At 43.7% G+C, this 24,890-nt stretch overlaps 1 protein-coding gene across 14 annotated transcripts in view; it reads left to right on the top strand.

The window, feature by feature from the left end:
- DTNB (dystrobrevin beta) overlaps positions 1–24,757 on the top strand; it is a 422,608-nt gene extending 397,851 nt beyond the window's left edge. For 8 of the 14 annotated variants that reach the window (XM_049903708.1, XM_049903702.1, XM_049903705.1 and 5 more), the window contains 5 exons: positions 14,069–14,228; positions 15,085–15,174; positions 18,423–18,476; positions 22,282–22,315; positions 24,548–24,757. In XM_049903708.1, the coding sequence (XP_049759665.1) occupies positions 14,069–14,228; positions 15,085–15,174; positions 18,423–18,476; positions 22,282–22,286 (309 nt within the window). In that variant the 3' untranslated portion in view covers positions 22,287–22,315; positions 24,548–24,757. Of the gene's footprint in view, positions 1–1,445; positions 9,048–14,068; positions 14,229–15,084; positions 15,175–18,422; positions 18,477–22,281; positions 22,316–24,479 lie in introns of those variants that run through there. The other 6 variants (XM_049903706.1, XM_049903707.1, XM_049903698.1 and 3 more) reach the window with 5 other exon arrangements.
- The last annotated feature ends 133 nt before the right edge of the window (positions 24,758–24,890 follow it).

Raw genomic sequence — 24,890 nt, 5'->3', positions numbered from 1 at the left:
TTCTTTTTATGAATTTAGTCCTGTGATTTTAATGTCTTTTTGTGTGTGTTGTCAACAGTTTCTTTTTCCCACTTAATTTTTTGTGTTGAGTAGTTTATATATTGTCTTTTCCTCTTATTCGTTGTAGTTGATTTTCTTTCTAATGAGTCTCTATTTTTTTCTTGTATTTTATTTTGATGAGTAGGTTTGTTAATTTCGTTTGTAGTTTCCTTAATATTTACCCCGATTTTACTAAGTTTAAACCTAAATTTTATTTCTTTATATCCCCTTGTCTTCCTCTCTGTATGAAAGATCTATGACTACATTTCTTTTTTTTTAATTAATTTTTATTGTGCTTTAAGTGAAAGTTTACAGATCAAGTCAGTCTCTCATACAAAAATTTGTATAACTATATTAGTCCCTCTTTATTGTTTTAATGTTGTCTTCTTTTACATAATAACATCGCTCTTTCCCTGTTTTGAGCATTTTTTTAATCTTGATTTATTTTCGTGATTTCCCTATCTGGGCTGACATCTGATTGCTCTGTCCGGTGTTCTAGTTTTGGGTTGATATCTGATATTATTGATTTTCTAACCAGAGAACATCCTTTAGTATCTCTTGTAGTTTTGGTTTGGTTTTTACGACTTCCCTAAAATTCTGTTTATCTGGAAATGTCCTAATTTCACCTTCATATTTGAGAGACAGTTTTGCTGGATATATGATTCTTGGCTGGCAGTTTTTTTTCCTTTAATGCTTTATATAAGTCATCCCACTGCCTTCTTACCTGCATGGTTTCTGCCGAGTAGTCTGAGCTTATTTTTATTGACTCTCCTTTGTAGGTGACTTTTCGTTTTTCCCTAGCTGCTCTAAAAATTCTCTCTTTATATTCGGTTTTGGCAAGTTTGATTATGTCTTGGTGACTTTCTTTTAAGATCTGCCTTATGTGGAGTTCAATGAGCATCTTGAATAGATAGCTTCTCATCTTTCATGATATCAGGGAAGTTTTTCTGCCAACAAATCTTCAACAATTCTCTCTATTTTCTGTCATCCCTCCCTGTTCTGGTACTCCAATCACTTGTAGGTTATTTCTCTTGATAGAGTCCCACATGATGCTTAGGATTTCATCTTTTTTTTTTTTAATTCTTTTATCTGATTTTTCTTCAAATATATTGGTGCCAAGTGCTTTATCTTCAGTCTCACCAATTTTGCCTTCCACTTGCTCATTTCTGCTCCTCTGACTTTCTATTGAGTTGTCTATTAATCTTCTGAGTTTCTGATTGCTGTCTCTCTATGGATTCTTGCAGCTTATTAAATTTTTCATTATGTTCTTGAATAACCCTTTTAATTTCTTCAGCTGCTTTATTTGTGTGTTCCTTGGCTTGTTCTGCATATTTCCTGATCTCATTCCTGATGTCTTGATGAGTTGTGTATACTAATCTTTTGTATTCTGCATCTGGTAATTCCAGGAACGCACCTTCATCCAGAAGATCCCTTGATTCTTTGTTTTGAGAACTTGCTGAAGTGATCATGGTCTGCTTCTTTTTGTGATTTGATATTGACTGTTGTCTCCGACCCATCTGTAAGTTATTGTATCAGTGTATTTTATGTTTGCTTACTATATCCTAGTTTCTTGCTTTGTTTTGTTTTGCTATGTCCAAATAGGTTGCTTGAGTGAGCTACCTTGATTATGTTCACTTTGAAACTCTAGCATCCTATCTCCAGATGACTAGAGCTGTTATCAGGTATATGAGCCTAGGAGTTCATTCATTTTTCTTGTATGGATTCAGCTCAGGTGTCCAGGTAGTTGGTCATCAAGTGTGTGGTACAGGCTGTGTCCTACAGTCTTAGAAAGGCAGGGGTGGTTGGTTTAGGTACCAGTATCTCTTGCAGCAGGGGGTCACACTCTGAACAAGGCAGGGGGCTGACAACCGTCCCCTGAGTGTCTGTGAGGAAAGCGCATCCCTGTTCCCTAGAGCGCACAGGTGGGTGGGTTCTACAGATGGACCTTGGGCACCCAACGCTTTTGGTTATAAGGACTGGGAGGTACCAGTTATCTTTTGACCCCTGTCATGGGTAGCTGGGTGACCACTGATGTGGGTAGGTGAGAACCCTGTTTAACAGGCATAGCAATGTCAAACATCAAACACCCATCTCTTCACCACACAGCTGAAACAGTTGCAGCCTGCCAACAAGGGCCTGTTCTCCTGAAATAGGCCCACACAGGTCCATGCAGTGGGGAAACATATTCAAAATCAGTGGACTGTTTATGCCTGGACAGGAGCCACTTCTTTCCTAAGCTCCTAAGGTTAGTGGAGCTGGCAGATTATCTGTTCCCCAGTTATGAATTTATTCATTCTCCAAGGCCAGGAGAATGGCTCAGGGCACACTACAGGACCTATCTCAGGCCCAGGGAAATCAACAGCCACTGAAGCTGGCTTGGGGGTTGGGGGTACAGTAAAATATACAGAAGTACTTAGCTTTTGCCAAGTACTTCTCTGGTTCTGGAGGTGTGAGTAGGCTGTGTGGCTCGCTGCTTCTCCCTGAGGAAACTGCGGCCAAATGCTACCACCAGCCTACTGCAGCCGCTCCCAGGAATGGTGTCTGAGGGATCCGAGCGATTCAGGTCCAGCATCTCCTCTCCACTTCTTTCCCTCCCCCTGCGGCTCAGTCCATTTTCTAACTTTGCCTTTGATGAAATGTAATTGTTTCACTTGTTTTTTTGGGTCTGTGTTGTAAGAGGGTTCACCAGAAGCATCTGGCCACTGTGCCATCTTGGCCCCGCCTCCAGGGATATTTTTTCTTGATTATATCCCTGCCTCTCTTCTCATCCATGGCCTCTTTCCTAGGGTCTTACCTTTGGCCTGTCAATGAGGCCCTCTGGGCCTGGTCTCTCATATCCCAACCACCCTCCACATTTTCATTGTTTATCAAATACACTGCACTTGGGATTGATCTAATAACGTGTAAAGAGAAACATCAGCCGTAGTATATGAATTACCTATTGCTGCATAGCAAATTACCCCAAAGTTTAGAGACTTAAAAGAACAAATATTTATTACCTCACAGCTTCTGTGGGTGGAGAATCGAAGTGCTGGGTTTTCCAGCTTAGACTCTTACAAGGCTGCAATCAAAGTGTCATCCACAATTGCAGTCATCTCAAGGCTTGACTGGGGAAGGCTGTTCCCAAGCTCAGTCACATGGGTGGTGGCAGGACTCAGTTCCCTGTGCACTGTTGGACTGAGGAGCTCAGTTCAGTGCCAGCTGTTGGCAGGAGGCCACTCTCAGTTCCTTGCCATGAGTCCTCCTCACTGGGCCACTCACAAGATGGCCACTGGCTTCATCAGAGCAAGCAAGCAGAAAAGAGTGAAAGAGGGTGTTGTGGATTGAATTACGTCCCCCAAATATATGTGTTATAAATCCTAACCTGTGTGCCTGTGGTTATAATCCCATTTGGGAAGGGGTTGTCTTTGTCGTGTTAATGAGGCAGAATTAGTGTTGGGTGTATCCTGAGTCAATGTCTTTTGAGATTTAAAAGAGATTAAACAAGTGAGCAGGGCAGAGATGGGGAAGATAGGTTCCAAGACACACAAAGATCGCCCAGGAGCAGAAACTCAGAAGAGACAAGGACCTTCCTTCAGAGCTAACAGAGACAGAAAACCTTCCCCTTGAGCTAGTGCTTTGATTTCAGACTTCTAGCCTTGTAAATGGTGAGAAAATAAGTTTCTGTTTATATACGCCATCTACTTGTATTTCTGTTACAGCGGCTCTAGATAACTAAGACAGAGATTAGTACTGAGAGTGGGGTGCTGCTCTAACACATACCTACAGTGTGGAAGTAGTTTTAGAATTGGGTAATGGGTAGAGGCTGGAAGAGTTTTTACGGTGCCTAATTTTTTAATAATAAAAGCCTAGATTGCCTTGAAAAGACTGTTGGTAGAATTATGGACATCAAAGGCAATTCAGGTGAGAGCTCGGAAGGAAGTAAGGAGGGCCATAGAGAAAGCCTCTATCATCTCAGAGAATATATATGGTGGCAGCAACAGAATGTTGCTAGAAATGTGGATGTTAAATGTGGTTCTGGTGAGGCTTTAAAAGAAAATGATGAACACATGATGGGACAGTGAAGCAAGAGTGATTTTTTTATGCGGTGGCAAAGAACTTACCTGAGTTATGTTCAAATGTTTGATAGAAGGTAGAACTTGTAAGTGATGTACTTGGATATCTGGCTGAGGGGATTTCTAAGCAAGATCTTAAAGGGGGCGCATGGTTTCTCCCTGCCATTTATAGTAAAATGGAAGAGGAAAGGAATGGCCTTAAAAATGAAGTGTGCAAAATGAAAACAGAACTTAGAGATTTGGAAAATTCTGTTGTACAGACTAAGGGTGCATATCCTAGAATGTTCACCAAGGATGTGGCTACACAATCTTTTGCTAAAGAGATTAAGCCTGTGACTGATGGATATAACCAACTACCATAGCAGAAAAACCATCATCTTAGACTGAAGGGGACAAAGAAAGAAAGGAAAGAATGCTGTCTGCCTCTTGGAGTTCTACAGGCAGGCAACAGGCCAAAGGAGCCACATCTGTTGTCCTCCATGAAAAGAAAAGAACCATCCCTGGAGCAGCTTGCAGATCAGCAGAACTGCTGGAAGGCACATGGGAAGCAGGGCCTTTTGGATCTCAAAGGGTGGGGCCGCAGCCTCCTAGGTTTCAAAGAGTCAGCTCTTCCCAAACACGGTTCCAGAGTGTGGGGCTGCCATTGAGGTATGCCAGGGCCATGTGACCACTGCCCAAAGATGAGGGGGTAGAGCTACTGTTCCTGAAGGGCAAAAGGAGGTGGGGCTGTCATTCAGATGAACTAAGAGAATAAGGGCCACGCAAAGCCAAGGGAGCAGAGTTGCCGCCCCCGGGAGGTGGAGCTGAAGCCTAGGGCCAGGGGCCTCTACCCAGAATCCATAGGTCATGGCCAACATCCAGAGTCTGGAGGGTAGGGCCATTGCCCAGATGGTCTCAGAGAAGAGAGGATTATTTTCAAGCCTTAAGAGCTTATGTAATTTGCTGCATTTTGGACTTGCTTAGTGCCTGTTATCCCTTCTTTCCTTCCAGTTTCTCCCATTTGTGAGGAAATGTCTTCCTTGTGCCTGTTCCGTCATTGTGCTTTGGAAACAGATAACTTGTGTTCTAGATTGTACAGGTTTACAGATGAAGAGGAATTTTGCCCCCAAATGGAATACACTTAAAGTCTCACCCGTATTTGATTTAGATGATTCAGAAGATGAGATTTTGAACTTGGAGTTGATATAAGACTTTTGGGGTGATATGATGGGGTGAATGTGTTTTGCGTGTGGCAAGGACATGCATTTTAGGGGACGAAAGGGTGGAATATTATGGATTGAATTGTGTCCCCCAAAAGATACGTGTTGTAAATCCTAACCTCTGTGCCTGTAGTTATAATCCCATTTGGGAGTGGGTTGACTTTCTGTGTTAATGAGGCTGAATTACTTTAGGGTATATCTTGAGTCAATGTCTTTTAAGATTTAAAAGAGATTAAACAAGTGAGCAGAGCAGAGATGGGGAAGATAGATGCCAAGCCACATGGAGATCTCCAAGGAGCAGAAACTCAAAAGAGACAAGGACCTTCCTCCAGAGCTGACAGAGAGAGAAAGCCTTCTCCTAGAGCCGGCACCCTGAATTCAGACTTCTAGCCCCCTAAACTGTGAGAAAATAAGTTTCTGTTTATATAAGCCATCCACTTGTGGAATTTCTGTTATAGCAGCACCGGATAACTAAGAGGGTGTGCAAACAAGACCGAAGTCACAGTCTTTCATAGCCTAAACTAATCTCGGAAGTGACATCCCGTTTATCTGATTCATTAGCAGCACGTCATCAGGACCAGCCTACATTCAGGGGAAGGGGATTGCAGAAGGGAATTATTCAATAGGCAAAGTAAGCACAATGCTTACCTTGCTTACCAGATCATCTGTAGTGAAAAATTTTGCATTTTTTCACCACATCAAAGATTCCGATTCTAGATACGGCTGGCATCTGTCTCTCTCCCAACTGCACAGCACCTTCCTACAGAATCAAAGCCTCTTTTCAAATTTGTAATCCCTGACAGGGACAGATTATCCAGTATACCCTCAGCCTCTGACCTGACTAAAGTATGTTCATATTGGGTTGCCTATAACTTGTTTCTCTCCCAGGACCTTTGAAATTGACCGACCTACCCCAGTATGCCATGTACTGGTATTGCTCTGTAGGAACCAGAATTCACATAGGGCCCCCCTGACAGCTCTGTTCCAGCCTTGTTTCCACCCAGTATAATCCTAAAGCAGAGGGCTGGCTGGACTGTGAAATTCAGGGGCGAAACAGTGTCTTCCCAGGAGTCTTGATTTTCTCCTTCCTCTGCTGGGAACAGATGATTTCTGGAGTCTGGTTTTCATCTTCCTCAGAGAGGCATGTGCTGGGCAGTGATCCCAGGAAGAGGGTCTGATTGTTTTCAAGCTAATGGTGGACCTGATCTTGGAGTTTTAGCCACATGTGGCTGTCTACCCCTCTTGTCTCACCTCCCATCATCATTTTCATATGAAAATATTTGCAAAGATTTAGTTTCATGTTCTTAAAAAGCAGCCTGTTTGCTCATCTTGAATCTTGCAGCTCCAACATTTATTTCTCAAGCAGCAGTGTGGCCCAGTCACACCGAGGGAGATTTATCAAGTACTTACTATGAACTTAATGCTGGATTGGCCCTCTGATGGGACAAGAAATAACTGCCATTCAGTGAAGTGAGCTTGAATTTCAGAGAGGCAAAAATATTTTTTTTCTTTAACTAGACTTAATTTTTCACCTCAAGTTCCCACTGTGTCTGAGCTAAACCCTTAGTCTACGCATTTCCAGGCAAACTCTGAAGCCACTCACTTCAGAGATTCTTATTCCTTGTCCTGCTCTCTGAGACTGGTGCTAGCTCTGGGGACTTCTACTGTGGGACTGTGGTGTCAGTGGGGAAGGAGCATCTACATCTCCACCTCAGTTTGTGCTGAGGCCTGGACATCAGGTGGTTGTCCCATCAAGACCTTTGGTTATAGGCAGGCCTGGTTCTCAGGCAGCTCTCCCCACTCCTTCATTGAGGCATCTGAATTCACAGGCCCCAGCTGCCAAGGTCCGCATGTAATCCCGCCAAAGCTATAGACCTTTCCCAGACTAAGAGACCACTTTAGGCTTACCACCTCTCACAGTTACCTCTGTACCCGTCATCCCATGGGAAAACCGTTGACTGCTTCTCATTGGCTGCTGGGTGCCCAAGCCACCCATGTAATCACCTTTATTCTGCACTCCTTAGTCCTCAGAGGCCCAGGGAAGGCCCAGGGCTTTGCCACTACCCACCATTTCTGTGGTCTCCGGTATCTCAAGCTGCTGGTTTGTTGAGCTTTTCTTCCTCTGAGTCCAGCCACTGTGTGGGGACTTTCTTGCCTACATTGTAGATTCTCTCACCTCGCTCCCCCAGCTTCCTTATCACATCTGAATTGGAGCTCAGAGTCTTGGCCTGGATGCTTGTGTGCACTTTCTAAATCTCTTTATCTTACACCTGAAGGAACATTTTTAAATTTTAAAAGTTATTAATTTTATGCCTTATTATTTGCCCCTCCCCCATAAATATGGCCCAAAAGCAGAGGGTGATAGTGATTACAGGGTAAAAGTGGGGTAGATCCCAAAAATACAATGGTTAATATGTGATAATGTTATCTAGCCACAACAGGATTCATGAGAATAAACTAGCTGGGAAGAAAAGATATATACCCTAAAAAAAAAAAAAAAAACCCATTGCCATCTAGTTGTATACATTGTATACATTGACACTGTTTGATTTTTTTTTTTTTTAATGAACATATATTACTGAAACATTACAAAAGAAACAATTTAAGAGGTTCCATAAGCTGTTCCATTTCTAGGTTTATATCATGGAGAAACCCTTATACATACGCACAAGGTGACATTCTAGAATTTAAATGTTCATTATAGCATTTTTAAATCACTTTATATAGATGTAACTTGCATACCATAAAAGTCACTAGTTCTGTCTCAACCCACCTGGATCAAAGGAGAATGAAGAATACCAAGGACACAAGGTAATTACGAGCCCAAGAGACAGAAAGGGCTTCCATGAACTAGAGGCTACATCATCCTGAGACCTGAAGAATTAGATGGTGCCTGGCCACAACCTATGACTGCCCTGGCAGGGAACACAACAGAGAACCCCTGAGGGAGCAGGGGAACAGTGGGATCCAGACCCCAAATTCTCATAAAAAGACCAGACTTAATGGTCTGACTGAGACTAGAAGGACCCCAGTGGTCATGGTCCCCAAACCTTCTGTAGGCCCAGGACAGGAACCATTCCCAAAGCCAACTCGTCAGACATGGAAGGGACCGGACAATGGGTTGGAGAGAGATGCTGATGAGGAGTGAGCTACTTGTATCGGGTGGACACTTGAGACTATGTTGCATCTCCTGTCTGGAGGGGAGATGGGAGGGTAGAAGGGATTAGAAGCTGGCAAAATGGTCATGAAAATAGAGACCAGAAGGAGGAAGTGGACTGTCTCATTAGGGGGAGAGTAATTGGGAGTATGTAGTTTTTTTGTGTGTGTTTTGGTAAGGTGTATATAAATTTATATATGAGAGACTGACTTGATTTGTAAACTTTCACTTAAAGTACAATAAAAATTATTAAAAAAAAAAGTCACTGGTTTTCAGTGTACAATTCAAGGATTTTTAGTGTGTGGAGTTGTACAGCCATCACCACATTTTAGTTCTACATTTCCATCGCCCAAAAAAGTTCCCACATACCCATTTGCAGTCAACCTCCACTCCTTCCTTAGTCCCAGGTAACTTTCTGTCTCCCCTTTCCCTCTCTTTCCTGGAAATTTAATATAGAAGGAATCATATAATATGTAGTCTTGTGTCTGCCATCTTTCCACTTAGCGTGATGTTTTTGACGTTTATCTGTATTGTAGCATTCATCAGGTCATTCCTTTTGATGGCTGAATAATATTCCGTTGCATGTGTATACCTCATTTTGTTGATCCATTCATCAGTTGATGGACTTTTGGATTATTTCTACTTTTTGGCTATTAAAATATTGCTATGAACATTATGTAGAAGTTTCAGGTAGACTTATGTTTTCATTTCTCTTAGGTAGATACTCAGGAGTGAAATTTTTATGGTAATTTTATGTTCAGTGTTTTAAGAAACTGCCGAACTGTTTTTCAAAGTAGTTGTGCCATTTTACAGCCATCAGCAAACATAAAAGGGTTTCAGTTTTTCCACGTCTTTGTCAGTATTTTTGATTATAGCTATTTTATTTCAGTGGGTGTGAAGCGGTATCTCATTGTGTTTTTAATTTCCATTTCTCTATAGTAACTACTGATGTTGAGAATTTTTTCAGGTAGTTATTAACCTATTTGCATATCTTCTTTGGTGAAATACCTATTCAAATTTTTTTTTTTTTTTAAATAGGGTTGTTTTATTATTTAGGCATAAGAGTTCTTTATACTTTCTGGACACAAATTCTTTGTAAGATATAATTTGCAAATATTTTCTCCCAGTCTCTGACTCATCTTTTTATTTTCTTAGTGGTGTGTTTTTTTAGTAACAGCTTTATTGAAATACAACTCACCCATTTAAAACATATAATTCAGTGGTTTTTAATATATTCATAGAGTTGTGCAACCACCACCACAATCAATTTTAGAACATTTTCATCACCCCAGAAAGAAACCCAATACCCACTAGCACTCACTGCTCACCAACCCCCCTCCCAGGCCTAGGCAATCATTAATCTATTCTCTGTCTCTATAGATTTGCTTATTTTGGACATTTCATATAAATGGAGCCATATAATATGTGGCTTTTTGTGTCTTCTTTCACTTAGCATAATGTTTTCAAAGTTCATTCATGTTATAGCATGTACCAGTGCTTCATTTCTTTTTATTGCCGAAGAATATTCTGTTGTATGGATATACCACATTATATTTATCCATGTACAAGTTTTTGTGCAGACATAATGTTTTCACTTCTCTTGGTTATGTGGTATCTAGGAGTGGAATTTCTAGGTCATATAGTAACTCTGTTTAAAGAGTTCCTTTTGAGGAGCTGCCAGACTGTTTTCCAAAGCAGCTACACTGTTGACATTTCCACCAGCAGTGTATGAGCATTCCAGATTCTCTACATACTTGCACACACTGTTATCTGTCTTTTTTATTTTAACCATCATAGTAGGTGTGAAATGGTATTTTACTGTGGTTTTGGTTTGCATTTCCCTGATAGGTAATGATGCTGAGCATCTTTTCATGTGCTTATTTGCCATTTGTATATCTTCTTTGGAAAAAAGTCTATGGATCTTTTGCCCATTTTTTAAGTGGGTTATTTGTCTTTTTATTATTAAGTTATAAGTCTTCTTTCTGTATTCCAGATACAAGTCTCTTGTCAGATACATGTGGTTTAAAATTGGAAAAATTGTACGGCAGGGTTGTATCCTTTTATCCTACTTCTTTATATGTTGAGCAAATAATTCAAGAAACTGGACTATATGAAGAACACAGTATCAGGATTGGAGGAAGACTAACACCCTGCAATATGCAAATGATACAACCTTGCTTGCTGAAAATGAAGATGACTTGAAGCACTTATAGGTGAAGGTAAAAAAACAGTAGCCTTCGGCACGGATTACACCCAAATGTGAAGAAAATGAAAATCCTCACAACTAGACCAATAAACAACATCATGATAAACAGTGAAGAAACTGAAGTTAGCAAAGATTTTATTCTACTTAGATCAACAATCAACGCCTGTGGAACCAGTAGTCAGGAAATCAAACTGCGTATTGTTTTAGGCAAATCTATGACAAAAGACCTCTTTAAAATCTTAAAAAGCAAAGATGTCAGTTTTGATAACTAAGGTGCATCTGACCCAAGCCATGGTATTTTCAGTCATCTCATACACATGAGAAAGCTGGACAATAAAAAAGGAAGATTGAAGAAGAATTAACACATTCAAATTGTAGTGTTGGTGAAGAATATTGAATACACCATCAACTGCCAGAAGAATAAACAAATCAGTTTTGGAAGAAGTACAGCTCCTTACAAGTGAGGATGATGAGACTTCGTCTTGCTTACTTTGGACACGTCATCAGAAGGGACCAATTGCTGGAGAAGGACGTCATGCTTGGTAAAGTAGAGGGTCAACAAAAAAGAGGAAGACCCTCAATGAGATAGATTGGCACTGTGGCTATTACAGTGAGTTCAGACATATCAGCGATTGTGAGGATGGCGCAGGACCAGACAGTGTTTCGTTCCGTTGTACGTAAGGTCGCTATGAGTAGGAGCCGACTCAGTGCAACAACAGCAGCAGTCTGATTCATGATGTACAAAAATTTTCCGCCATTCTGTAGGTTTTCTTTTTACTTTCTTGATGATATTCTTTGAATCACAATTTATCTATTTCTTTTGTAGCTTTTTCTTTTTTATATCATATCTAAAAAACCATTGTCTAATTCAAGATCATGAAGAATTACACCTATGTTTATGAGTCGGAATTGACTTGACGGCACTGGGTTTTTCTTCTAAGAGTTTAATAGTTATACCTCTAATAATTATACATTTAGGTCTTTGATCCATTTTGAGTTAATTTTTGCATATAGTGTTTAATGTTACCTTTTGAAGAGCAGAAGTTTTTAATTTTGGTGAATGCCAGTTCATTTTTTTGTTTTTTGCATCATGTTTTTGGTGTCGTATCTAAGAATTCTTTGCACAAGATCACAAAGATTTTCTCCTATTTTATTTGAGAAGTTTTACATTTTAGTATGATCCACTTAAAGTTAATTTGTGTATATGGTGTGAGATAAGGATTCAAGTTCTTATTTATTTGTATCATGGAAGCATTTCAGAAACTATGCTAAGTGATAAAAAGCAAATTGTAAAGTGATATGATACTGTATTTGCAGAATTTAAAATTATGAAATGTCATATTATTCATAGGTACATATGTGCACATATGTAAATAGTTCTACACCAAAATCTTTGACAATGGTTGCCTTTGACAGGTAAGAGGAAGAGATGAAATTGGGAAGAATTGGTTCTCAAAGGGGTCAGGTTTCTCAGCTATACATACATTTTTTTTTTAATTGTGGCGAAAGATTTGCCATTTCAAACATTTTTACATGTACAATTCAGTGATATTACATTCACCATGCTGTATAATAATCACCACTATCCATTTCCAAATAACAATATTTTTAGGTTAAAATAAATTTGATAGATGTTAACAGTTATCAGTCTAAGGAAGTTTATTAAGTTATGCTTTTTTAGTTTTATTTTTTACATTTCTCAAGTTAAAAAAAAACATACATAAGATTCAAAGTCAAGCCACTGCTCTAAAGGCCAGGCCGTTTCTCTTTAGTTCAGCTCATATTCTGGTTGAAGCACTGGGGATGCTCTTAATGACCAGGTGAGACCTGTGCATACAGCCCTTTCGGGGCAGATTCTCTTTGCACAGGCCTTTCAGAGCTGTGTCCCCAGAAAGTTACTTATCTTCATTTGAACTCATTCTTACGCTTTGGCTTGTATTTTCCCCACTTTACTCCCACAGAAAACCCCAATGTATGTGCCACAGTCCATTTCTAATCAGGGCTTCAAACCGGTTCATTCAGGGCCAACAAAACGAAACCAGAACAGACCCAAGTTTTTACAATTTAGATAATCTGGTACAATAACTGGAGTGGGAAAAATTATGGGTCCAAGCCCTGGAATGGGAGACTGGGAAGAGGCATAGTGAGCCCTTTCAGGAGCCTGATGCATGAGATTGAATTATTGGCAGGACTATGGGGAGCAGTACACATTCATAGCAGCACAGTCAGCCACCATCTTTGACCAGGGCACCACTGTTTTCAACTCCGCTCAAAATCTGAGGGGCAAGAGATTTGGTTGCTATGCAGCACATATGCTAGCCTTGTTTTCTAAGAGGGAGATTAGGTTTCTAGCAGGGCTTCAACCTGTAATTTTTCCCATTCTGGTTATCACTCTGGTTCACCCTAACTTTAAAAAATTCAGGTCTGTTCCAGTTTCGCTTCCTGACCTGGGAAGAACTGGTTTGAAGCCCTGTTATTACTTTGAAGGGCAGCAAAGCACGGATCTCAGTGAGAACAGGCGCTCTCTTTGACTGGAGTTTTCTTTTTTTATTATTTTGTCCTATTGCTCCAAGCTTCCTCTTAAGCTGTATGGGGCCTTCCCAAGAAAAGTTTAGTTTCAACTTAACACGTGTCCATCCTCAACATGGAAGTCCTCATCATGTGTGTGTGACAGGTGCACTGAGGCAAGCCTGACAAGCCAGGCTCCTGAGAAGCAGCCTGCAGCTGAGATCCTGACGTGCATACTCAATACTCAGGAGCATATTCTGTGGGGTATGGCAGCAGCAGTAGTGCAGAGTACTGAGCCACACTGCCTTTGAAGTACGAAGCTGTTATTCCAAGGTCTCCCATGACAAGCTGTGCAACTTGACACAAAGCTCATACTCTTTGCATCCTTATTTTTCTTCAACAAAGCGAATATTAAAATATATGCACTTTTTACTCTTAGGTTATTATGAGGATCACAGGAGATACTGTACATGAGTATTGCAAACACAAATGAAAGATGCATGTGTATTATTTCCTAACTGGGTGACCCCCCCGCCCCCGCCAAGTTCTCTTAGACCCACAGCCTAGCTGCTCTGCTCAGTCTGTCTACCTGAAAACCCTTCCCTTCTCTGTGCTGTTTTTTCCTTACGCTCCCATTTTTAGTCTATTCTTTTGGTATTCTGTCCTCCTCTGTTCCTTCTTTCCCCTTCCTTTTTCCTCTCCCCCTCCCCCTGTTTTCCTTTTCTTCTCTCTCTCCAGTCCTGGAGACAGCCTGGTTCTTTCCTTTCAGATGTGACCATGCAGTGCTGGGTACCCCTGAGAAGCTCTGTTGGCTAGCCCAAATTAACTGAGAAAAAGGACTTCCCCTCCTTCAAAGAGGGAAGACACCTTGAGATAACATGTTTTATCTCTTTGATTCTCCCAGGCTCAGGCCACAGGATCACCACACACATCGCCCACTCATGGAGGCAGCCGCCCAATGCCCATGCCTGTCCGCTCCACATCCGCTGGCTCCACCCCCACCCACTGCCCCCAGGACTCCCTGAGCGGGGTTGGGGGAGACGTGCAAGAGGCTTTTGCACAAGGTGAGTTTCTGCAACAGAGTATAATGGGGAGCTGAAGGGATTTGGAAACATGGACGAGATTCCTGGAGAGATCTTTCCAGCTTCTTTTCTTTTGTGCTCTTAGGTTTAAATGATTAGATTTTCATATACGGTGTAAATAAGCCAAGTGCTGGCCCCTTCTCATTAGATGGGCTGGTCTTAAATGAAAGGTCTGCAGGCTACGTATGTGTGTGAAAAACAGGCCTCCTGGGGTCCTGTGCTCTTTTTTCCAGATGGTGGAAAATGCTGTGTCCTGTTGGCTTTGCCTCCTCCAGAGGAATTGGGTGGGATAATTCTCAATGTCATGTGCCTGGCCTAGAAGGCCTTTGGAGCAAGCAAAAGAAAGAAAAGTGGTACTCTAAATAGGACCTTGCTGAAGGCACATTAAACATGGCATTGCTACAGTCACCTGAGATGCTGGTGACCAGCAATATTAAGTAGTTGAGTGGAAAGTAGTTAAGAACAAAGTCTTGCTGGGCCTGGAGACAAGGAGGTGGGAGGTGGTGGTATTACAGCATACAGTCCTGCCTAAGGCTGAGAAATACCTTGGCGTGGTGCTTGTTATGGAGCCCAACTTTTCTTATTGTACGGTGGCTAAGAAGCACGGAAATGACAGAATCCCGCTCTTCAGGTAGAGAAGACAGAGAGAGGGAGAATAGGGGACTTGGGTACCTCATGCTCCTGATGGCCTAGAAGCAGGTAGAGCGGCCATGGCCCCATCTCTCTTAGGTATTCAGCAGCTGTGTCCAGGGGCCTGGCAGAACTGAGGCTTTTACTCAGCTGTCTCCTCTGCAAACCCACCCACCCTGGCATTGCCATCTGCTCTGCCTCTCCTCAGGTACGAGGAGAAACCTCCGCAATGACCTGCTGGTGGCTGCTGACTCTATCACCAACACCATGTCATCCCTGGTGAAGGAACTGCATTCAGGTGAAACACAGAGATCCCACCCAGCCTCACGTTATCCCCTTTCACACCCACACGCTCCTCTCTTCCTCCTAGTGCTGGTAAAGCTTAATCTCGTCCACACACTACCACCTTTTGCCAACCTCATTTTGCCATTCAATCTTTTGCCTTCTAGGAACACTGGATGTCTTCACTCAGAGAGCCTCTCTCCCACACATGAAAATATAGAGATAATTACACATTTAGGTTTATCTTAAGAATATGTACTGTATTGCAAACACAGTTGAGAATTTAAAGAAATTCAGATCTTTAAGTACAGTTAGGCCCTTCCTTGCTTAATTTGTCTTCCGTGCTCTGTCCACAGTTGCTCTTTCCTAGGCCTGACCAACCGTCTCATCCTGAAGCTTTCCTGGATATCTGGAACCGAATTGGCCACAAAAGCTTCTGGACTTTCTGCCAGCTGTCTTTCTACTCTCTTCTATGTGATTTGGTTTTGAAACTCTATTCCTTCCTTTGTCCATGACCAGGCTCTGATTTCACTCAAAGTTCATGACCTAAGTCTCCTGCTTCCTTCCCTCCTTCATGTTGAGTCTGATGTACAGCTTCTTTTTCAGTCTCTCCTTCACTTAGCTACGTCAGTGATTTCCCAGAGACCTTTACCTCATGACGTGCTTTCTCCTTATATAAGACCCAGGAGAGAGAAAGAAAATAAAAGGCAATTCACGTTTCATCATGTCTCCAAGAATCCCCATGACTCCTCCAGTTACATAGCTGCTGCATATTCGTTAAGGTTTTTACAGTGGTAGGGTTTCTGTGTCATACATGAAACAAATGGCCCCCCTTCCTCAGTGCTGTAGGTCACTCATACAAACTGCCCTTCCTCAGTGCTGTAGGTCACTCGTACGAACTGCCCTTCCTCAGCGCCGTAGGTCACTCATACAAACTGCCCTCTTTTGTTTCTGTTCACCTAATATAGTGCTTTTTAAATACACTGAAGTAGTTTAGGGTTATTAAGTAAAAATATAAAGCAGTTTTCTATGGATTATTGAAACACGTGTACTTATTCAAACACATACATTGGGTCATCAATCCATACTCTTAGGGGAAGCAAACCCTGAGTATTTCTTCAGACCTTAGTAAAGAAAGCATACGTCTTCATGTTGTCATAGGACCAAACCAAGGTCTGGTCCAAAGCTTCGTTCTCAAATCTGCCTATTTTTATTTAGAAGAAGATCAGCGTGTGGCCCGGGGTGCTTTTAGGAACACCATTAGGATAAGATGCTGATTCTCTTGGAGCTGTACATGGCGTTCTCCGCATTCTGGGACAGGTTTTTGGTCCCCACCAGAAGCAGTCCTTCCTGCATATACACACATATAAACCAAAGAGGTGATGATGGCCTTTGGAGATGACATCATAGGCGATTAAAAGGTCCTGTCCCTAGTATATCTCCCCACAGATGCCAGAAATCTCACCTTTAGAAGGTGCTTCTTAGGGAATTCCAAGCCATGGAAATTCACCACACTTGTGCCTGGTGGCCACTTACTAGGTTTTATGCAAAACAAGTGGCTCATGAGCTGATCACCCTGGGATGAGAGGTCACTAAACGTAAAACACATAGAGACCAAATAGCTTCACAAAAATTAAAAGTTTATGATACGTGGAAAGGGTGGTTTTAACAAAGTTATGTAATGTAATTTGGAAGGCACCTTAGAGATCACATTGTCCAGTCCCCTTACTTTAGAAATGTAGTGAGTGATATCAGAGAATTGATTAGCTAAAGTCTTGTAGCTCAGATGGGCAAAGCTAGTCCTAGAACTTAGGTCTTGAGGGCATTAAGCCAATGCTCTTACCACCACACTGTCCTCATCCCACACAGAACAAGGTACCAAATCTGCAGTCCCTGGGGCCCCTCTCACTGATGCATGACTGCCCCAGCCCTGAGGCCTAGAGTAGGTGTGGACTAAGTCCACAAGTGGCACAGTGGTCTTATAAAATGAGGAAATGCACTCCCTCTACACTCAGGGGTGCCAAATAAGTGCAAGAGCCTTGTCCAACACCAACACATTTTTACTGTCTCCTCGATAGTGATTTTATAGGTTTTTGTTAGGATGAGATTAGATATTCAGATTATCTTTATATATATTTACACAGTGTAGATATTATATACATATAGCTTGATCTCCTGACCTTTTTTGAATTTTCACAAATTATCCACAAATTATAGAACCCTAGAATTGGAAATGACCTTAACAAAGCAAACCCACTGCCATTGAGTCGATTTCAACTCATAGCCATTCAATCCAGCTTGCCGCCTAGTATAAAAGTCCTCTGTTTAAATATTTCCAGTGAGCTCATTCGTGACCAGCTCAAATCATTGGAAAGTTCTTCCTTATTGGGGAGCCAAAAATCTGTCTTTCTGTAACCAGCTGACCCTTGTTCCACCCTCTCAGGCTGTCCAGAATCAGTTCAATCCCACGTCTTCATGCTAGCCTTTCAGATATTTGATGACAGATAACATTGCTCTTAAGTCATCTTCTTTAGGTTAACTATACCCAATTCCTTCAACCTTCCTAATGTGACATGATTTTCAGACATGTTGCCATTCTGGTTGACCACACCAGGATGTGGCCCAGTTTTCCAAGGCCCCACTTCAAAGCAAGCACCCAGGGCTAGCATGCTTCTCTATATCACGGGGGATTTTCTCTCTGCAAACACACACACAGCAAATCTGTGGCTTCCTTGAGCAGAACCCTGTGGGAGCAATCTGAGAGTTCGTTAGCTTTTTTTGTACACAGCCACATTGTACTGTTGAGTCACTTTATGGTTTTTGTCAGCTAAAACCTGACAGAAGTCAGTGTTAGTCTAGGTACCCCCCACTCTGCACTGATGGTTGTTTTCTGGAACCTGAATGCAGGACATCAGATGTATCCACAGAGGTTGTTGTCATCTTAGGGAAAATAGGCGTAGAGAAGAGGCAGGTACCCTCCCTTCCCTGGTTACCCAGGGAGCCAGCGGCAGAGCCAGCAGCAGGGTGCCATCAGACTGCTCTGTCTCTTAGAGGCTTGGGGCTTATGGGCAGCTCCTGTTAAACAATGCTGGGGCTTGGATTACATACAGTGCAGACTAGGTGAGTTTAGGCACCCTGGGAGGCCTGCAATCATAAGCCTTCAGCTAGGGTTTCATCACAAGCCTCATAAATGACTCCCTTCACCCTCCTCCTATGTTTGACTATGCCGAAGGGTCACTGGCCTCCTTGGACTTGTTTTCACAGCAGAGGAAGGTGCAGAGGAAGAAGAAGAGAAGATGCAGAATGGGAAAGACAGAGGTAAAGGCAGCTCAACAGGACCCTAGTTTGAATGGGGAGCCAAAGCTATAGCCCATGAATGAAGTCACCCTCTCCTGTTGTGTCTGCTTTCCTTCCCTCTGCCACCTTTCCCCAAAGCTTTCAGACCCCCAAAGCTCCTCCTACCTACTTTTCCTAACTGAAAGTCAAGTTTTACCCTGGAGGTGATCATGTCAGCTCATTGACAAAAGCTTCCTGATTTTCTAATACTGTGATAAAAAACCCAGTGCCGTCGTAGCGACCCTATAGGATGGAACAGAACTGCCTCATAGAGTTGCCAAGGAGTGCCTGGCGGATTCAAACTGCCGACCCTTTGGTTAGCAGCCGTAGCACTTAACCACTACGCCACCAGGGTTTCCAATACTATGATAGATGGTTGGGATATAGAAAGTGGATACAAATAAAGCACAAAACCCACCCCTTGCCTCCAGAAATTTTTCATCTAGTTAGGAAAGCAAGGCTAAACTATGCAAAATAAATAAGAAGTACAACTAACTGGCAAAAAAAGTTAATCGTCAGACTTTGGATGAGTGATTATGAATTCAATAAGGGTTTCTGAAAAGGAAGAGATTATTGTGGGCTAGAATAGCCAAATGGCTTTGTGGTTTCATGGCTTCACGGAAGAATAAAAGCAAGAAAGGAAGATTGCAAAGGATGGCAATGCCTTCCTAATTTTATTATATATAAAGCCTGTCTAATAACTTGTTATGTGCTAAGCACTATGCTAAATGATTTTCATATATAATCTCATTTATTCTTTATCAACCCTGTAAGATATATAATAATATTCCCATTTACTGATGAGAAAATAACCTCAGAGTGATTTCGATCATGTAGCTTATCAAGTGCCAGAGGTTAGATTTGAACTGGGGTCTTTCTGACTCTAGACTCCATGCTCTTAATCTCCATGCTTCTACGTTCTACTGAACAGATAACAAATTTCTTTTTGGACATTTGAGAGTTAACTATTTTTTTCATATATTAGTACATCTGTTGCTCGGTTCCCCTGAAATGTAAGCTCCATGAGAGAGGAGTTTTTGTCTCTTTGGTTCCTGTTACATCCACAGTGCCAAGCACATAGTAAGGCATCAATAAATTAACCAGTCGAAGGAAATAGATGTGATGTGATAGACAGTCCTTTGTCAGTATAGAGAAGTGGAGTAGTCACCCCAAGGAGGCCAAGATACAGCTGAGAAGGAGCCAGCACCGACTCTCTGTACTGAATGCTAAGCACATAACACACCCCTCCCATTTAATTTCACAGCCCCGTAATGGAAGAATTATAGACACGGCTCTGAAGTGTTAAGTAACTTGTACAGAAATAAGTGGAAAAGCCTTGTTTTAACCCAGGTATCTCCAACTCCAAGCCCATGTTTTAGTATGAGCAGAACTAGTAGACTAAGTGAGGTAAAAAAAAAAAAGTAAACATTTAAAGAACGAAGGAAAGGTAGGAAGACACTGAGAAGGAGATGCAGGAGAGGAAGTTGTGATCGGAAAGGGGAAGCATGTTGGATGATGAGGTGTAGAGCACTGCTTGCCGGTGGCGGACAGTGTGGGTAAGAAATGGAAGCCTCTGGAGTCTCGAGGGCAAGGAATTTGTCAGCAAGAACACTGGAATTGCCAAGGAAGAAGCTGAGAGAAGATCATGCCCCAGGTGCTAAGACCACTGAGTAGTCAGAGCTAGGCCTGGGAGAAGGTGACAATAGCTGTGATGAACTGATGAGAATGGTGTATTTGGCATGGACTTCAAAAGATCAGAAGTAGAGAGCAGCAGTATTTCACACACCTGGAAATGCTACAAAAAAGTGAAGAGAAGGCTGACTTCCCCAGGCGGATAAGGGCCTGGGAAGAAGGCAGGAGGATTGTAGGGCAAGAGATGAGGAAAAGGGGTGATACGGAGAGATAAATTTACACTTATGTAAACACATGCCCCAAACACATGCACACACACACACAATCCAACAAAATCCCGGCATTCAAGTGGAATGTTCTTGGCTAGAGACATAACAGCTGCTTCTTTGGCCTCTCTTCCCATATACCCTCCCTTCCCCAATAGCTTTTCCCATGGCCTCCCCTTAGTCTCCCTCCAGTCCCCTGAGGCAAACATAGGACTCTGCTCAGCCCCATATGTCTTGCCCTGACTATGGACCCTTGCCCTCAGTCCTGGCTCAGGACTTATATAGGCCTCATGTTATATATGAATTGGGTATGGCTTCCCTTCCCAATACCTTGTGGCCTCTGGGGCTCTCTGTCTTTGCACCTGTGTTGCCCTGTCAACATCTCTTCTGTCTTTCTATCCCTCTTGCTCTTAGTATCTCCTTATCTTGTTTTTAATACACATAGCAGGGTCTGTGTGTATGTGCAGTCTTTTTGTGAGAATGCCAGGCTTTTTATTTCCCTGGCTTTTAGGTGCCATCCCTGACGGGAAGAGTATTAAGAGTTGGGGTAACAGATGGGTAGGGTTTTTTTTAATATTTGACTCACAATGTTGTATAGGTCCTAGGCTATGTTCCTGCCACTAAAATGCACCTGTTACGTGGGAATAGTTATAAGATCAAGTGCTTTTATGGATGGACCTCTTGATTCTCTGCCATGATCTAGGCATGAGATTTTACTATAGGCTGACACAGCACTAACTAGAGAGAAAGAAAGAAATCATGCTGACATAAAATTCACACAACTCAGGCATCACCTTGTCCAGCAAATGTAATCTGTTAAATGCAAAAACCAAACCAAATCGATTGCTGTCAAGTCAATTCCGACTCTTAGTGACCCTATAGGACACAGTAGAACTGCCCCATAGAGTCTTCAAGGCTATAATCTTTACAGACACAGACTACCTACCACATCTTTCTCCCACAGAGTGGCTGATTAATTTGAACCACTGACCTTTTGGATACCAGCCGAGCACTTAACCACTGCACCATCAGGGCGCCTTAAAGCAAAAATAGTGAGAGTCAAACAGGCGCTTTTGAAGGACTCGGGAGCAAGCTGGGCTTTCCAGCCATACTCATACCTACCTCAGGCCTCTCCCTCCTCTACCCTGGCTTTCCTGCCTGGCCTGCATCCCGGTGAATGCTTCTGCTCCACTGGGGTCCCCTTCCTACTTTGCACCCCCTCACCCCTTGCCTTGAGTTGGGAGTACTTCTGAACACGACTACATAGATAAAGCATCAACTGACATGACTGCCCCCAAATTATCTCAGCTACTCCACAGCCTCATTTTATGCTGCTGTGTCCTTCAGAACCTCACCCTCTCCCAGACCTGCCATCCACAGTGTTGGGGGCTTGTAAATTCAGTTTGCACCTTTAAAGGATCCTGGTGTGTGTCATAGACTGACAGCAGTGGGCTTTGGTGAGGCTTTGGAGGATCCAGGCAATGTTGGAGATACCAGATCAAGCCAAGAGCGTGAGCTGGCATTCCCAGGCAAAGGCATCTGCAGGAAAGCAATACTGCCCTCATCGAAGGTTAATGTGGTCCCACCTTGTTCACTTTCAAAACCAGATGGGCTTTGCTCCCTGATGTAACTGGCCCCTAGAGTTAAGGGGGCTTTGTTTCCCTTTCATTATTATTTTTTCCTTCTCCTGGGAAGCATTTGTCCCCATATGGCTATTTCCTGTTAGTTGCAGTTGCTGTTTGTAGATGCTGTGATTTGCCCCCACCATCGCATTACTGCCAATGGGCAGGGCAAGCCTGAGGTCCCCCCGGGTGGGTTGGTCAGAAGAGCACCCTCAAAGGAGATCCAGGGTGGTGACCTGTGTATTGTTTCTTTCTGTGCTGCCGTAGGTTAGCGGAGGAGCCTGTGCAAGAGGAAGCATGGGTGAGTACCTGCGGTGCTTCTGCCCTTCCCCACGGCCCACTCTCCCTTCTCATTCAAGGCCCTCACTTCCCTTCTGTCTTTCTTCAGTCACATTTCCCAAGCCAGAGTGATCCCAACAGGCAGAATGCAAGTTGGATTTTCTTTAAAGAGCCCAGCCACACGTTTTCCCGTTGCTCCCAGCCCCTCCGCATGCTTGCCTTGACCTGTTGTCGCGGCCTGTCTTGTAGCATGCTGCACACAGCCTGGGCCTCAGCCTTGGCCTGACGTCCTCTGGGCCGGGATGGAGCTAGCAGATGAGACACTACTGACTGAAACACAGGCTGTACGAAGGGTATCAGAGGTAGAGTGAGAGCTGCCTGCTTCCTGGGGCTGACTTTGCCCCCCACACTCCTGTTTTCCCATGGCCATAGTCCGTTTCTTCCAGGGCATCCAACCACAGCTGGTACGCCCTGGCATTCTGTCACCCAGAGCTGTGGCTTGCTGCTGTACCTGACAGGATCACCCTCTGCTCCAAATGGACTGTGCCATCCCCCAGGGTGCTGGGCCAAGCTGCACCTTCTCACTTCCTGGGAAAAATTTAATAAAATGCAGATATCCCCACAGACAAACGCCCGTTGCTCTTAGGGATTCATCTTCCACAGTTTTCCGTCTCGAGATCTTAACTCTCATCTAATGCCAGCCCCAGGTATTGCAGCCTCTAAATATGCTCACTAACGGAAGGCACAAAGTAGAGAAATCGGACAATCAGTTCAGAGGGTTTTTTTTCAAGTATAAATTCCTTTGGTGCAACCATGAGATTGTTCTTTATTTTTAGCCTTTTCTCCCCTGTCCTCACCTCCTACTTCTTTTTTTAAGTTCAGGCAATTTCCTCAGTTACAGGTGTCAGGGCAGAAGAGCCAGGGCCGCAGCCCCCACGAGCCAGAAATGAGCTTTCTTAGGGCCACCCAGGCAGTCTTCTCCTAGAACAGCCGCAGGCCCCTCAGTCCCCCTCCCTTGTCTGTCCTCTAAGGGCTCCGTAGTGCTCAGCCCTGGGGCCTCATCTGCAGTCCCAGCCCCCAGCCTGCCTGACTCAGGGCGGATTACCCATAAGCAAGGGCGTACTTGTGCTTACTTCCTGATCTGTAATGAACAATTTCACATGGGTTTCAGAACCCGTAAAATTGTTCACTACAGATCAGGAAGTAAGCACAAGGAGGCCTGTGCCTACCTTGCTGACTGTAATCTGTTCCTGTCAGGAATTAAATTTGAAGAGATTTTGATTCTGTAGGAAGGTGCTGTGGGGTTGGGAGAGAGACAGATGCCAGCCATACCTAGAAACAGACTCTTTTATGTGGTGGAAAAAATATGAAATTGTTGACTACAGGTGATCTGGTAAGCAAGGTGAGCACCATGCTTACCTTGCCTATTGGATAATCTGCCCCTGCCGGCTGGGCTGTACCCGGGCAACAGAAATTCTCTCGCTGCCTCAGGGGCCTGGAGAGGCTGTTACTTAAAACTTACTGTGCACCTTCAAGCAAGGCCCTCCCCGCAGCAACCTCACTGCCCCCGCCCCTCCCAAGCCAAGCCTCTGCAGCCAGCCAGGGAAATGAGGAACTGACTCACCTTCGGGAGCCTGCCAGAACCCCTCTCCTGGGACGGAGAGGAACTGCTGTGTAAGGAAAGGCTTGTTGGAGCCATCTGGCCTACCCGCTTTTTGTGCGGAGGAGGAAAGAAACCAAGGCCCGACCCAGGAGCTTGGTGGCAGAGCTAGAATCAGAGGCCGAGCTCCTGCTTCTCAACCCCGTCCGCTTTACCCGTATCAGGAATTAGGAGAAACTCCCCAACAGTAGAGTCAGATGAGAAGCATAGAAACTCAGGATGACTCAGATTCAGGGACCCTCGAGTTCTCCCGGCTTGCAGCATGAGGCCGAGCCGTTCTTCCCCTTCACTCGGTGTCTACAGACACATCTACTTCCTGTCTCCTTCTCAGCCGCAGCTCTTCCCAGGAAACCGCCACGTTCCATGGAAACACTTCCCGACCCATGATCCCCATCACCAGAAATTATAATGCCCCTTTCGCTAAGAAGGGGCCCAAGTATTGTTAGCACCTTGCATTTTCCCAAGCCTCTCCAGCTGGGGAGCACCCCAACGGGCCCAGCCCTGAAGATTGTTTTATCCACTACAGATCTTAGCAGCGTTTCCTCAGAAACCCCCGGCCGTGCCTGTGACTAACGGTGAGTCTGTCCTGCACAGGCAGAGGACATGGAGCAAGCTGGCTCCGACATGACGAAGGCATGGTCTCCCCCAGAGGCGCATTCCTATCCATCTTTCTGCTGCACACCTGGACCAGGCTTGCAGGCTGCCAGACGTCACTCCACCGCCAGGGAGAGGGGAGCCAACACCGGTGGGAAGCGGGGAGGGGCTGCCCGAGGCCGCAGCTGGTGGGCCTTCCCCTCTCACCTTCCTGCATGTACTAGCGTCATCCACTCCCCTCAGGGCATGGTCTCATCACTCCAACAAGGAATTTACCAGGAGGTTGAAAAGAAAAGAAAAAGTGCTCCTCTCGTGTCTTCCTTGGATTTCTTTCTGGCATTCT

This window comes from Elephas maximus, chromosome 12 (assembly GCF_024166365.1).
Source record: "Elephas maximus indicus isolate mEleMax1 chromosome 12, mEleMax1 primary haplotype, whole genome shotgun sequence".
NCBI lineage: Eukaryota > Metazoa > Chordata > Mammalia > Proboscidea > Elephantidae > Elephas > Elephas maximus.
This window is presented reverse-complemented; position numbering and strand designations above follow the sequence as displayed.